This window comes from Nerophis lumbriciformis, linkage group LG22 (assembly GCF_033978685.3).
Source record: "Nerophis lumbriciformis linkage group LG22, RoL_Nlum_v2.1, whole genome shotgun sequence".
NCBI classification, from domain to species: Eukaryota; Metazoa; Chordata; class Actinopteri; order Syngnathiformes; family Syngnathidae; genus Nerophis; species Nerophis lumbriciformis.
Window position 1 is genome coordinate 8,598,102 of NC_084569.2, and position 14,705 is coordinate 8,612,806.

At 40.3% G+C, this 14,705-nt stretch overlaps 1 protein-coding gene across 4 annotated transcripts in view; it reads right to left on the reverse strand.

Moving 5' to 3' along the window:
- lmtk2 (lemur tyrosine kinase 2) overlaps positions 1-14,705 on the reverse strand; it is a 59,367-nt gene that overhangs the window by 22,723 nt on the left and 21,939 nt on the right. For all 4 annotated transcript variants that reach the window (XM_072915841.1, XM_061974320.2, XM_072915840.1 and 1 more), the window contains exons 2-7: positions 13,248-13,381; positions 10,378-10,531; positions 10,218-10,294; positions 10,037-10,155; positions 9,473-9,560; positions 336-466 (exon numbers count right to left, since the gene is read on the reverse strand). In XM_072915841.1, coding sequence (XP_072771942.1) covers positions 336-466; positions 9,473-9,560; positions 10,037-10,155; positions 10,218-10,294; positions 10,378-10,531; positions 13,248-13,381 — 703 coding nt within the window. The remainder of the gene's footprint in view (positions 1-335; positions 467-9,472; positions 9,561-10,036; positions 10,156-10,217; positions 10,295-10,377; positions 10,532-13,247; positions 13,382-14,705) is intronic.

A 14,705-nucleotide genomic window follows, 5' to 3' on the forward strand; every position in this document is an offset into this window, starting at 1 on the left:
TTCCCCTTTAAAAAAGTTTGACTGACCTATCTGACTGTTTTGTTGACATTCCCTTTAGCGCAGCTCCATCTAATGGATGCATAGGTGCGCCTTATAATCCGGTGCGCCTTATATATGAACAAAGTTTTGAAATATGCCATTCATTGAAGGTGCGCCTTATAGTGCGGAAAATACAATACATAAAAAAACATTAGTAATGGATGTCATCATGTAAAGCATGCATAACTAATGGGCATAGTAAAATGCTACACAGTGTTTATGTCCTCTGCATTGAATAGCACGCTGCATTAAGCCAGTTTAATGCCAGTAAGGTTTGCATGTTTTGGAAGTGCTACCTGTGCAGGAAGTTGTATTTGTGAAGGTGAGTGAGACCGGCGGCAATTTCGCAGGCCATCCTTTGCAGCTGGAGCATCTCAGCATTTCTGAATGTCCAGTCCTGCTGTGACAGATAGCCTCGCAAATCCCCCTGCAAAACACACACACATACGATGTCAACATGTTGCGCACATCTGTGCACATTAAGTGGAATACTCGAGAGAGAAGTTGCATCGCTGTAAGTGATGCATATCTTAGCTGGATACAATGTGCAGAGGCTGCCACATGGGGGCAGTAACTTAATCAGTTCTCTCCTCCCAACTTCACTGAACTGTGGTAACTTAATTTAGTGTGATCCTAGTGGACAGTCCAGATTTAACGGGCTTACAAGTGAAGGGGGAAAAAGGAAGATGTCCCATGAGGGAAAACACCAAACCATCATAAGTCACACATCATTAGTTCAGCAGCTGGCTAATCACTGATGTCAATCAAAAGTTTATTGGGGGTATTATGTTTATCTTCATCGAGATCAAGGAATTACACGGGCCTTTGTGGTTGGACCAGGTCCTTGTGGGCTTACAACACTGACAGTTTACAAACTACAGAAGGTTATCCCCTGTATTTATGGTTCAACAGTGCATAGCAGAGTGCAGATAATAGTTTCTTTCTTCCTTCCTTTCAGCCACAATGTATTTAAGAACATTACGCCACAATTCATGTGCAGTGAAGGCGATTAGAGAGCAGCGCAAATCTCCCCAAGGAATGAGTTAAGAACATACCAAGTACAGGCTGTCCACACACTAGTCATGGGGAGCTTTTGTTACCAATGCCCTAGCACGTGCTGTTACCGAGGGCGGGTTCGGGCATGAGCGCGTTTACGAGGGGGTTCCCTCTCAGCAGCCCTCTTTAGGAATCGAGGAAGCATTGGGGGATGGAGATCAGTCAGTGGATCGCACAGCACAGTCTAAGGTACCGGTAATAAAATGACGGTATGTGAACATGTCCTAAAATGCAATGGAGGCGTGGTGATAAGTACTCTGGTTCTCGGATCTCGCAAGCTGGCTTTTTCCACTACGGGAGAAAATCCCTTGACGATACACACCATCACAAGTGTGTCATATGTCGCAAAAGGTCATTTTATTTGATGTTTATTATTAACATACATTTCCAGCAGAATGCATTGTGCAAAGTGATAAAGTCATTTGAAAAAATGAAGAAGTGGTTGTGTTCAACATTTTTTGAAAGACATCACAGATATCCTCAAAGTTTTATAGTTATTAGACAAATGGTTAACGATAGATGGCCAATTAGTTAAGTCCCACCATGCCCTTTTAAAATGTCTAAAGACATGTATTTTGTGGTGATTCATTGCAGCGGGTGTTCTGTAGAGTGCCTTGAGCGCATTAGGTGTCCTTATTTTGTCCACATGAATAAATTGTGTTGACATATTAAACGGTGTAGTGAGAAGGAATCACAAGGGACCACGAAAGACACGTGGAGACACATTCCCATGTTAAGTGTGAACCGACATACTTAAAAAAGATGCCATTTGTGATCAGAGCCTTGAGTAGCATGTCAAAGCTGAGCTGGGGTTCACAGTTGTTTTTTTATGTGTGTGTGGGTTTTCTTCGGGCACTCTGGCTTCCTCCCACATTCCAAAAATATGCATGTTAGGTTATTTGGAGACTCTCAATTGTTCCATATGTATGAATGTAAGTGTGAATGGTTGTTTTTCTATACATGTGTCTTAACTGGACATCTTTATGTGCTCGACGCCTCAATCATTGGTATGTGTTCATCTACAAAACCATTCTGGGTATCACTCCATCTTATCTATTTTGTCTTTTAACAAAGAAACAAGGAAGTCACAATCTTCGTTCAATGAATGTTCTGCAATTTGTCGTCCCCAAAGTAAGAACTGAACTGGGCAAGAAAGCATTTAGGTTTTCAGCACCGAAGGCTTGGAATAACCTACAATCGAATATTCAACTTCAAACCCTTGTTACATTGAATGAGTTTAAAGCTTCTGTGAAAGGACTGCAGTCTACCTTGTCTGTATGCACATGTGTCATGTCAGCAAGTTTTAATGTTGTAAATTTTATGTTTTATGTGTTGTTTACTCTTTTTAATGTAACATTGCTGCTGCCCTCTTGGCCAGGTCTCCCTTGGAAAAGAGATCTTTGAGCTCAATGGGATTTTTACCTGGTTAAATAAAGGCTAAATTAAAAAAATTACAAAAAAATTGTTGTCAGCCTGTCTATGAGCTGGTCCATTATACATTAGCATTAAGAGCCAACCTTCATATTGTATAAATGTATTGCTTTTTTCCAGTTTATTCCAAATTGTGTTATTTATTTAAAATAGTTCCTACATGTATGTGCACTTCATCTCTATATTTACGTACTTTCCTTTGTGTGCTTAGTTTTCCTATGCTCCATTGTGGAGAACAATAAATCAGAATCAGAATCACCACCTCAAGTTATTTATTTTCCATCTGTAATTAAAACGGCTGTTTAACATATTTGGCAAACTAAATTCCAACATTTAGGGAGGGCATAATACAGAGAAGCCTGTGTTACATTGTACATTAGACAGCAACAATTGAAAAAAATAGAGCAAAACAATAAAAAAAAATATATATGTTAAAACTTAATAACAGATTTGTTTTTTAAATTCATACCGACATTTTTTTGGTCTGTTTAAAAGATAATATATGCATCATCAGAGATTAAATTAATCATGACGTCATATGCATGATGATGTCATATCGGCCGAGCCCCCACCGCCGTATGTATATTAGCAATCTGGGGGGAAACCCTGTGAGAGATGCTTCAGTGCCAAGGAAATCCCTGCAGTTTTTGTTTATTTGTATTTACTTCTTTTTTTAAATAAACATGCTGCATGCATTCATACAAACTGTTGGGGATTGTAATAGTATTATTCTGATTCAATATGTCACTTTTACTGTAAATTAACATCAGCTCCAAATATCGGTTATTGGCCTCCTTCACTACTAATTATCGGTATCGGCCCTGAAGAAAAACAAAGATTGATCTCTAAAGCTGAGTCTTGATTACTTTGACTCAAACATGCAAACAAACAAAGCTCCGGGAAGCAGTCCTCGCAGAAGAGCTTGAATGGATGTATGGTAAGTGATACGCTCTGGGTGTATATTTATTCATGACGCCTCCTCAGCAGCTGATTAGGACTAGAGAGGGGGTTAAATAACATAATTTGTGAGTGAGCGTAAAAATGAGGGGATCTAAAAATGTTTTTTTAATTACTGTCCATTCCAGTCATTTCATAAAAGTCATCAGTATGTTAGTACAATGAATGGATAGATTAAAAGCATTTAAATCACCCTTCAATTAACGACATCTAAACATTTTATTTTAATTACTGTCCACTCCAGTCATTTCATAAAAGTCATCAGTATGTTAGTACAATAACTTGATATATCAAAAGCATTTAAATCAATTAACGAAGGCAATAATGGTTTAAGGAAAGCAAAAGTCGGCCAGCTCGTGTCATACCCTCTGAACCAACTCTATCCCACCATCAAGCCGCATATGCGTACTTTAGAGCACGGGTGTCATTAATCATCATGCTTCTTTATTTTGTTATCTAAAACGGACAGGGTTTAATAGTTATTGTGGTGTTGTTTTTAGTCATGTAAAATAAAAAATAAATGCTACTTTTGGTGGTGTGTCGTGTGACACCTTAGTGCAGTGTTTTTCAACCTTTTTTGAGCCAAGGCACATTTTTTGCGTTGAAAAAATCCGGAGGCATACCACCAGCAGAAATAATTATAAAACGAAACTCAGTGGATATGACTTTAAACCATAACCAAGCATGCATTAATACAGCTCGTCTCAAAGTAGGTGTACTGTCACCACCTGTCACATCACGCCGTGACTTATTTTGACTTGTTTGCTGTTTTCCTGTTTGTAGTGTTTTAGTTCTTGTCTTGCACTCCTATTTTGGTGGCTTTTTCTCTTTTTTTGGTATTTTCCTGCAGCAGTTTCATGTCTTCCTTTGAGCAATATTTCCCGCAGCTACTTTGTTTTAGCAATTAAGGATATTTCAGTTGTTTTTATCCTTCTTTGTGGGGACATTGTTTATTGTCATGTCATGTTCATGGTGGACGCCACCTTTGCTCCACAGTAAGTCTTTGCTGTTGTCCAGCATTCTGTTTTTGTTTACTTTGTAGCCAGTTCAGTTTTAGTTTCGTTCTGCATAGCCTTCCCTAAGCTTCCATGCCTTTTCTTAGGGGCACTCACCTTTTATTTATTTTTGGTTAAAGCAATAGATACCCTTTTACCTGCACACTGCCTCCCGCTGTTTCCGACATCTGCAAAGCAATTAGCTACCGGCTGCCACCTACTGATATGGAAGAGTATTACACGGTAACTCTGCCGAGCTCTAGACAGCACCGACACTCAACAACAACACATCATTTGCAGACTATAATTACTAGTTTGCAAAAAATATTTTTTAATTATATTTTAATCTCCCACGGCACACTAGACTGTATCTCACGGCACAGTGGTTGAAAAACCCTGCCCTAGTGCAATGCATCCTATTAATACCACTGTGTCCGCTGTTATTGTTTGAATTACATGACATGTGGTAATGCTACAGTAAATGATTTGCTGAAGTTTGCCATGCGGACCAGATGCACATTCCTTTACATACACGGTCAGATAAAATACCTACCTGGGCCGAATCTGGCCCGTGGGCCGGGAGTTAGACACCTGTGCTTTTGAGGCTGTCACTCAGTATGTGGTATGTGACATTCTGTGGCCCCGCACCAGTTGCCTAATGTATTTTGACGTCTAAAATGCTTTGAGTCAGGGTTACCAGGCATGGGTGATACGGGACGGAAAAACCGTCATCAATCACCGGGCCTGTCAAGGAGAAACGTCACCGTATGTCGTCTTTTGGGGAGTCACCTTGTCAAGTGTGGAGCTGCAGTGTCACATTTAAACATATTTTGACATATGGCAGACGAGTGATGTGGACCTGAAGCTGCAAAATAATCAACTTCATATATTTGAATGAGCCTTTATACTTGGGTATAACTAGGTCAGGGGTCGGCAACCCGCGGCTCCGGAGCCGCATGTGGCTCTTTGATCACTCTGATGCGGCTCAGCAGCTTACTTGCTGAACGCCCCAATTTTCCCGTGAGACTTCCGGATTTCAGTGCCTCTCGCAGAAAACTCACCGATTCACCGATTTTTACCCTTACAGATATAATAAGGGCGTGCTATGATGGAACAACATTCGGCGCCCTCTACAATCTGTATTAACAGCGTGCCAGCCTAACAATTGTTATGCAATATACATCTTCTGCTCGCACACGTACGTGACAGCAAGGCATACTTGGTCAACAGCCACACAGGTTACACTGACGGTGACCATATAAAACAACTTTAACACTCTTACTAATAATGCGCCACACTTTGAACCAAAACCAAACAAGAATGACAAACACATTTCGGGAGAACATCTGCACCTTAACACAACATAAACACAACAGAACAAACACCCAGAATCCCATGCAGCCCTGACTCTTCCGGGCTACATTATACACCCCTGCTACCACCAAACCCCGCCCCTACCCCAAGCCTGCTCCCTCACACATCACCCCCCCCTCCCCCCCCCTCTCTCTCTGTGCGACGGTTGAGGTGGGCGGGGTTTGGTAGCGGGGGTGTATAATGTATCCCAGAAGAGTTAGGGCTACATGGGATTCTGGGTATTTGTCCTGTTGTGTTTATGTTGTGTTACGGTGCAGATGTTCTCCCGAAATGTGTTTGTCATTCTTGTTTGGTGTGGGTTCACAGTGTGGCGCATTATTAGTAAGAGTGTTAAAGTTGTTTTTATACCGCCACCGTCAGTGTAATCTGTGTGGTTGTTGAGTAAGTATGCCTTGCTGTCACCTATGTGAGCAAGCGGAAGCCCCATACAACGTGTGGCTGATCGCTGGTTGTAGTGGGTGCTATATGCTGTACCATCACGGAACTCATGACACTGACAAGCGCTATTCATACAAAACTCGCGTGCCGCACCAGTTTAAAAATTCCATATAAAAGGTGTGGGCAGCGTGTCTGAGACCCCTGATTTAAACATAGCACAAAGCAAAAAAAAAACTTTGTACACAGTGTTATTTTATTTAAAATTTCAAAAGTTTTTGCGGCTCCCATTGTTTACTATAATTTGTGAAACTGGTCAGAATGGCTCTTTGACTGGTAAAGGTTGCCGACCCCTGAACTAGGTACACTTCGACAATGTAGTCAGATTCAATATTAGTCCTTGACAAAGTTCACATGATGATTATTTAAGTTTGTAGTTGTACAGAACCACAATGGATCACCTTAAGAGTGTTGCTATGGTTATTACCTTTTAGTTCTATCCAAACACAATAAATAATGTTATAAATCTGTCTGACATGTCAATAAAAACGGACATATCTCCAATGACACACAGTCGCACAGAAGTAGGAGTCAATCCCTTTTCTTTCTGGTCTTAATCAGAGCTGGCTGGGTTATAGAACACAGTGCCAGGACACCGTCCAGGCACCTGACATAATCATGCAACGTGACGCAAATTTGGGTATGCTGAATTGAAACTGTAAGGCATGTTAATCATTATTTGTGCAGAACTATCTCCATACAGACACAGCCAACGTCTAAAAAAAGGTTTCATCCTGCCACACCTATTTGAGCAAGTAGTGTAAATTTGATGTATACTCAATGTTTGCACATGATAACATCAAGCTGTTAAAATACTTGTGTGCCATTAACCAATGCTACTAAAGTAAACAACACCATAATTGGCTCTTGTACTGTAGCTTTTTTTTTTTTTTTTTCTTTTAGTGTCCAAAATACATGAGTCGCCAGTCGTAAAAATGCACAAACACAGCAACTGCTGGGGTAGACACTGGAGGAGCGTAAATGGAGCTTGTTGCTTTACTGGGTTGAGGTGGGAATGTGAGAAGTGTCAGGCTTAAATGAGCTATGTGACAAGAGGAGGTAAGGTGGGTTGGGTTAAGAGAGAGGGGGGGGAGCAGCTACTCAGAGGAAGCAAGAAGGGTCGTGCCCACCCAGAATAGGTTGAGAGAAAGAGTAAATAAATCAGCTGTCATGACGTGGTCTTCCGTTAGGATAGATAGACGGTATATTTGGGGATTCAGTTAATGGGTCTTGAGTAGTCCAGATTGTCAATAGCACAGGTCAGCTATGCAAGTGTTTTAGACTAGATTTTAACAGGTCTTGCCTATTGAATTTGTGAGCGTGGTAGACTGACAATACCTGTGGATGACGAGTTCTTACTCTTTAGATTACTAACAGCAATAACTAGAGATGTCTGATAATGGCTTTTTTGCCGATATCCCGATATTGTCCAACTCTTAATTACCGATTCCGATATCAACCGATACCGGTATATTCAGTCGTGGAATTAACACATTATTATGCCTAATTGTGTTGTGATGCTCCGCTGGATGCATTAAACAATGTAACAAGGTTTTCCAAAATAAATCAACTCAAGTTATGGAAAAAAAAATGCCAACATGGCACTGCCATATTTATTATTGAAGTCACAAAGTGCATTATTTTTGTTAACATGCCTCAAAACAGCAGCTTGGAATTTGGGACATGCTCTCCCTGAGAGAGCATGAGGAGGTTGAGGTGGGCGGGGTTGGGGGGAGGACGGAGGGGTTTGTATATTGTAGCGTCCTGGAAGAGTTAGTACTGCAAGGGGTTCTGGGTATTTGTTCTGTTGTGTTACGGTGCAGATGTTCTCCCAAAATGTGTTTGTCATTCTTGGGCGGTATAGCTCGGTTGGTAGAGCGGCCGTGCCAGCAACTTGAGGGTTGCAGGTTCGATCCCCGCTTCCGCCATTCTAGTCACTGCCGTTGTGTCCTTGGGCAAGACACTTTACCCACCTGCTCCCAGTGCCACCCACACTGGTTTAAATGTAACTTAGATATTGGGTTTCACTATGTAAAGCGCTTTGAGTCACTTGAGAAAAAGCGCTATATAAATATAATTCACTTCACTTCACTTCACTTGTTTGGTGTGGGTTCACAGTGTGGCGCATATTTGTAACAGTGTTAAAGTTGTTTATACGGCCACCCTCAGTGTGACCTGTATGGCTGTTGACCAAGTATGCTTCCAAGTATGCTTTGCATTCACTTGTGTGTGTGAATAGCCGTAGATATTATGTGATTGGGCTGGCACGCAAATGCAGTGCCTTTAAGGCACGCCCCCAATATTGTTGTCCGGGTGGAAATCGGGAGAAATTCGGGAGAATGGTTGCCCCGGGAGATTATTTGGGAGGGGCACTGAAATTCGGGAGTCTCCCGGAAAATCGGGAGGGTTGGCAAGTATGACGGAGACGCAACTGCTCTGTACTTCTCCCTATGTCCGTGGACCACTCCGTACAGCGGCGTTTTACAAAGTCATAAATTTTACTTTTTGAAACCGATAATTTCCGATATTACATTTTAAAGCATTTATCGGCCGATAATATCAGCAGTCCGATAATATCGGACATCTCTAGCAATAACCACAGCTGTAAATGTCCTCCTCCATTGATCCATTTATATGCCTAAACCTCAAGAGAGAGAATATTCATAATAAAACTTTTGTGTTTCATGAATCAACCTACAATGGCAACACTGTAGAAAAAGTACTGTTTGTTCCTCACCAATGTTTTTTTCTTCTATTACTTAGTTTCAAACTAATGCAATTCTTTATGTTAAGATTTCAATTTCCTAATGGCCTTCCAGTTCTATTTTTTATATATTGTGCACCAGATGCCGCTAGTTTTTCCCCATTTAGAGTATTCAGCAAAATGTTTAACTTTTTGTTTTCTGCAAGGGTGCCTTGTCACCTAAATGGTATAGATGTTTCGAATGGCGTTTAAAAAAGATAATAAAAAAGAAAGTGTGTGTGGTATTGTATATTTACCTTATAGTAGCATTGTTTAACAGTGGGAAAATATAAACAATGTCCTTTAAAACATATTTACATAACAAATATAACTATTGTTTGATATGTATATTTTAGGCAAAGGTTGACTTGGGTATAGTTGGAAAAATATTTAATAGCTGTTTTTAGGAAGTGATTGTATTCTTAGGACCTCTACAACTCACCATTTCACAGTATTCAAAAACAAGTAGAAAGGGAATCGCTTCAACGCACTGTCCAAGGCACTCGAGTAGGTTTGGGTGCTGCAATACTCTTGAGGATAAAAGAGCACAACAAACATTATTGATTTAGTCTATACATTACAGTATTACTATACATGACTAAAACAAATATCTGACATAATATATAACTTGTATAAAGGAGATTTACCTATAACAGTGGTTCTCAAATAAGGGTACGCGTACCCCTGGGGGTACTTGAAGGTATGCCAAGGGGTACGTGAGATTTTTTTAAAATATTCTAAAAATAGCAACAATTCAAAAATCCTTTATAAATATAAATAAAAACCTATCTTTTTTTCCAAATAGTTCAAGAAAGACCACTACAAATGAGCAATATTTTGCACTGTTATACAATTTAATAAATCAGAAACTGATTACATATTGCTGTATTTTACTTCTTTATGTCTTTTTTTCAACCAAAAATGCTTTGCTCTGATTAGGGGGTACTTGAATTAAAAAAAAATTCACAGGGGGTACATCACTGAAAAAAGGTTGAGAACCACTGACCTATAAGGATCCCCCTGCTGCAGGAAGTCATTCTGCTCCTTTGCATTCGCATTAGCCTTCAGCTCCTTTACTACTACTCTGGTGCCACCTGGATCCGTGTAGATTTCACTCAGAATCACCTGTTAACACAACATGCAGCTTTTTAGAACAAACCACACACCCTGTATTTAAAAAGTCTTACCTGGCCAAACCATCCACTGCCAATCTCTTGGATGTAACTTAAACTATGGCGGGCTACCTGGAAGCCTGTGGATCTTCCTGTAAATCCAATCATAGGTCAAAAGTGTAATTCTTAATCAAATTGCGAACGGAGAAGAGAACATCTCTGCCGGTTCTCCAACCTGTGATGGGTGCATTAGGTTGGAGGTGCGGGGGTCCAGGTAAGGCTACGGGGGAGACGGCGAGGGTGTACACCTCGGCCGGTGACTGCATAGACGGCGTGTCTTCCGCTGGCGGGGTGAAGTCAATCTCATCGTCAAAGTGGTCTTCGAACTCCTGCATCAAGATATGTCAATAGCATTCACCAATATCACATAATTCACAATTCAGGGTGTATACGACAAGTCTCTTGCAATCTCAAAATAATACAGTCGTGGTCAAAAGTGTACATACACTTGTAAAGAACATAATGGCATGGCTGTCTGGAGTTTCCAATCATTTCTACAACTCTTATTTTTTTGTGATAGAGTGATTGGAGCACATACTTGTTTGTCACAAAAGAAATCCATGAAGTTTGGCTCTTTTATGAATTTATTGTGGGTCTACTGAAAATGTGACCAAATCTGTTGGGTCAAAAGTATACATACAGCAATGTTAATATTTGCTTACATGTCCCTTGGCAAGTTTCACTGCAATAAGGCGCTTTTGGTAGCCATCCACAAGCTTCTGCTTGAATTTTTGACCACTTCTCTTGATAAAATTGGTGCAATTCAGCTAAATTTGTAGGTTTCCGGACATGGACTTGTTTCTTCAGCATTGTCCACACGTTTAAGTCAGGACTTTGGGAAGGTCATTCGAAAACCTTAATTCTAGCCTGATTTAGCCATTCCTTTACCACTTTTGACGTGTGTTTGGGGTCATTGTCCTGTTGGAACACCCAATTGCGCCCAAGACCCAACGCTGATGATTTTAGGTTGTCCTGAAGAATTTGGAAGTAATCCTCCTTTTTCATTGTCCCACCAGTTCAATTGGCAGCAAAACAGGCCCAGAGCATAATACTACCACCACCATGCTTGACGGTAGGAATGGTGTTCCTGGGATTAAAGGCCTCATTTCTCCTCCAAACATATTGCTGGGTATTGTGGCCAAACAGCTCATTTTTTGTTTCATCTGTCATCACATGGACAAAGATAAGACCTTTTGGAGGAAAGTTCTGTGGTCAGATGAAACAAAAATCATCAGCCCGGAGGTTGGGTCTTAGGCACATTTGGGTGTTCCAAGAGGACAATGATCCCAAACACACGTCAAAAATGGTAAAGGAATTGCTAAATCAGGCTAGAATTAAGGTTTTAGAATGGCCTTCCCACAGTCCTGACTTAAACGTGTGGAAAATGCTGAAGAAACAAGTCCATGTCAGAAAACCAACACATTTAGCTGAACTGCATCAATTTTGTCAAGAGGAGTGGTCAAAAATTCAACCAGAAGCTTGTGGATGGCTACCAAAAGTGCCTTATTGCAGTGAAACTTGCCAGGGGACATATAACCAAATATTAACATTGCCTTCTTTCTAGGCAACAGTTAGAGACAGTAATCCATGCCTTTATCACATCTCGGCTGGATTACTGTAACTCTTTATATTTTGGAATTAGTCAGTCTTCCCTCTCACGTCTGCAGCTGGTCCAAAATGCAGCTGCCCGACTTTTAACTAACACCAGAAAAAGAGAGCACATTACTCCTGTTTTAGCCTCCCTCCACTGGCTGCCTGTATCTTTTAGAGTCCATTTTAAAATGATCTTACTCGTTTTTAAATCCTTATCCCACCTTACCTCTCTGAGCTGCTCCATCTCTATGCCCCCACCCGGTCCCTCAGGTCAGCTGATCAGCTGATCCTGGAGGTACCCAAAACAAAGCGCAAGCTCAGAGGGGACAGAGCTTTCTCTGTTGCGGGTCCCAAACTCTGGAACGATCTCCCTCTCCATGTAAGACAGGCCCCTTCTTTGGCTATTTTTAAGACCCTTCTTAAAACCCATTTTTATTCACTGGCTTTTAACCCAGCATGAGACTTTGAACTGTTTTTAGCTTTTAACTTTTTGAACTGTTTTTAACTTTTAAACTGTTTTTATCCAACAAACTGTTCTTAGGGTAATTTATATTTGCTTTTTAATTGTGTATTTTTATTTCTGTTTTAAATGTTATTTTTTAGTCTGTCCTTTGCCTCTATTTCTTTGTGGTGTACAGCCCTTTGTTTTTCAACTGTGCTTGTTTTTAAAGGGCTTTATAAATAAAGTTGGTGGTGGTGGTGGTGGTGGTGGTGGTGTATGTATACTTTTGACCCAGCAGATTTGGTCACATTTTCAGTAGACCCATAATAAATTCATAAAAGAACCAAAACTTCATGAATGTACTAAACATCGGGATTTTTCTGTCATGAAGGAGAATTCTGAGATTTTTTTTTTTTTTTAATTCTTTAAGTATGTGCTCCAATCACTCTATCACAGTGGTTCTTAACCTGGGTTCGATCGAACCCAAGGAGTTCGGTGAGTCGGCTTCAGGGGTTCGGCGGAGCCTCCGCCGCGGAGGTCAAGACACACCCGTGTAAATAAAAACTTCTCCCTATCGGCGTATTATGGATGCCCCCAAACAATGTTCCCTCTAATTTTCCATCTGATTTGCAGGTGTGTAATTTGTTGTGGTTCATGCAAGGTTCATTTTGTGAACCAGGAAAAAACATAACTTTGTCTTGAATTTGAAAAAAAAAAAAACATTACATTTTTCACTAAAGACGGGTTCGGTGAATGCGCATATGAAACTGGTGGGGTTCGGTACCTCTAACAAGGTTAAGAACCACTGCTCTGTCACAAAAAAAATAAGAGTTATAGAAATTATTGGAAACTCAAGGCAGCCATGACATTATGTTTTTTACAAGAGTATGTAAACTTTCTACCACGACTGTACATGTGCTAATTTTGGTTTACTTTTAATGTAATATCATATTGAGCACTGGGTCTTTTGGCCAACTGTGGTCAGGATAAGTGCATCCTGGGAGTCTCACCTTGAAATTGATCTCTCTCTTCTTGCAGCAGGTCACACAGTTCACTAACAGCACCACCAGGGCCACCAGCGCCGTCAGGGAAACCACCAGAGACAGGTAGAGGGATACGTACAATGGGTCGCCTGTGCCTCGGTCTGCAATGTCAAAACAAAACAAGCCATAAGGTGGTAATCAGTCAATTAAATAAAAAGTCACCACTTTTAAATGTTATACAAAAGTATACCAGGCACCACAGTAAGATTATTTCAACAATAAATACAGATTGACAATGCATGTAAGGTCAAAACAGCTTTTACTTTCAGGTTTATCTAGGCCGAGTGTGGGCAAACACTCTCCACCCCACCCTCATAGAAAACGGTGTGTGTGGGTTTATGTGCCTTGAAGCAGCTGATGGGAGGATGCTGCTGGCCCAGCACTTCCAAAAGTCAGTCTGAGACCGAAGCAATGCAAGCCGAATTTATCAAATTTCACACACCAGTATCTACTAGTAATTCATGCATTGTGATGCATGACCAAATTCCAAAGATGTGCAGCACCTTGTGAGTATGCCTCTCTTGTTTAAATAGCATCAGGACAAATCTAGAAAACAGAATACTGGCAGTTAATATTCTTGAGACTAATTTTGACTAGTCTTTCACAATGTCCACCTTGGCTGACCTCCCAAATATCACTGCCCATTTGAAAGATGAGACCACTGGTCACTTTCTGATGTCGTGAGTCAATAGTCAAAAGATGTTTTAAGAGTCAATCCCTCATAGTGGCAGCTTTGATTTATTGCGCGCAAGTCCTCGTTATAGGTGCACAAAGATGCACCAACCACTTTTGAACATATCAGAGTATCTGAAATAGGCTGGGTATATGTGGGATTTACCATGAATTGATTAACGTGGACCCCGACTTAAACAAGTTGAAAACCTTATTCGGGTGTTAACATTTAGTGGTCAATTGTACGGAATATGTACTGTATTGTGCAATATACTAATAAAAGTCTCAATCAATCAAACCCATCTTTGGCAAAAGTTCAGTTAGGGCTGCACAAATAATACAATTTCAATCGCAATCACGATTTCGGCCGCTACAATCGACTGTGATAATGATATGTATTACAATATAAAATATTTGGCATATAAATAATAATATAATTGTAAAATATTTCAAAGTGGGTTAGAAAGTTCCTAATTTAGCTGCTGACATATGCAGTAACAGTGTCATTATCGGTTTAATTATTTTCTCAAAACTATTATTAATCTACTTCCTAATTTACTACAAATAACTGGTTACTTTCTGCTGTTACATTGTTCTATCTTTATTTCTGTTTAAATGTAATAAACATGCATTCCTATTATAATATTTTACATTAGTTTTGGGAGACACCACAAATTTGGGTATCAATCCAATACCAAATAGTTACAGGGGCAATGTAGGACATACCAATGCTAATACATCAACATTTCAAGA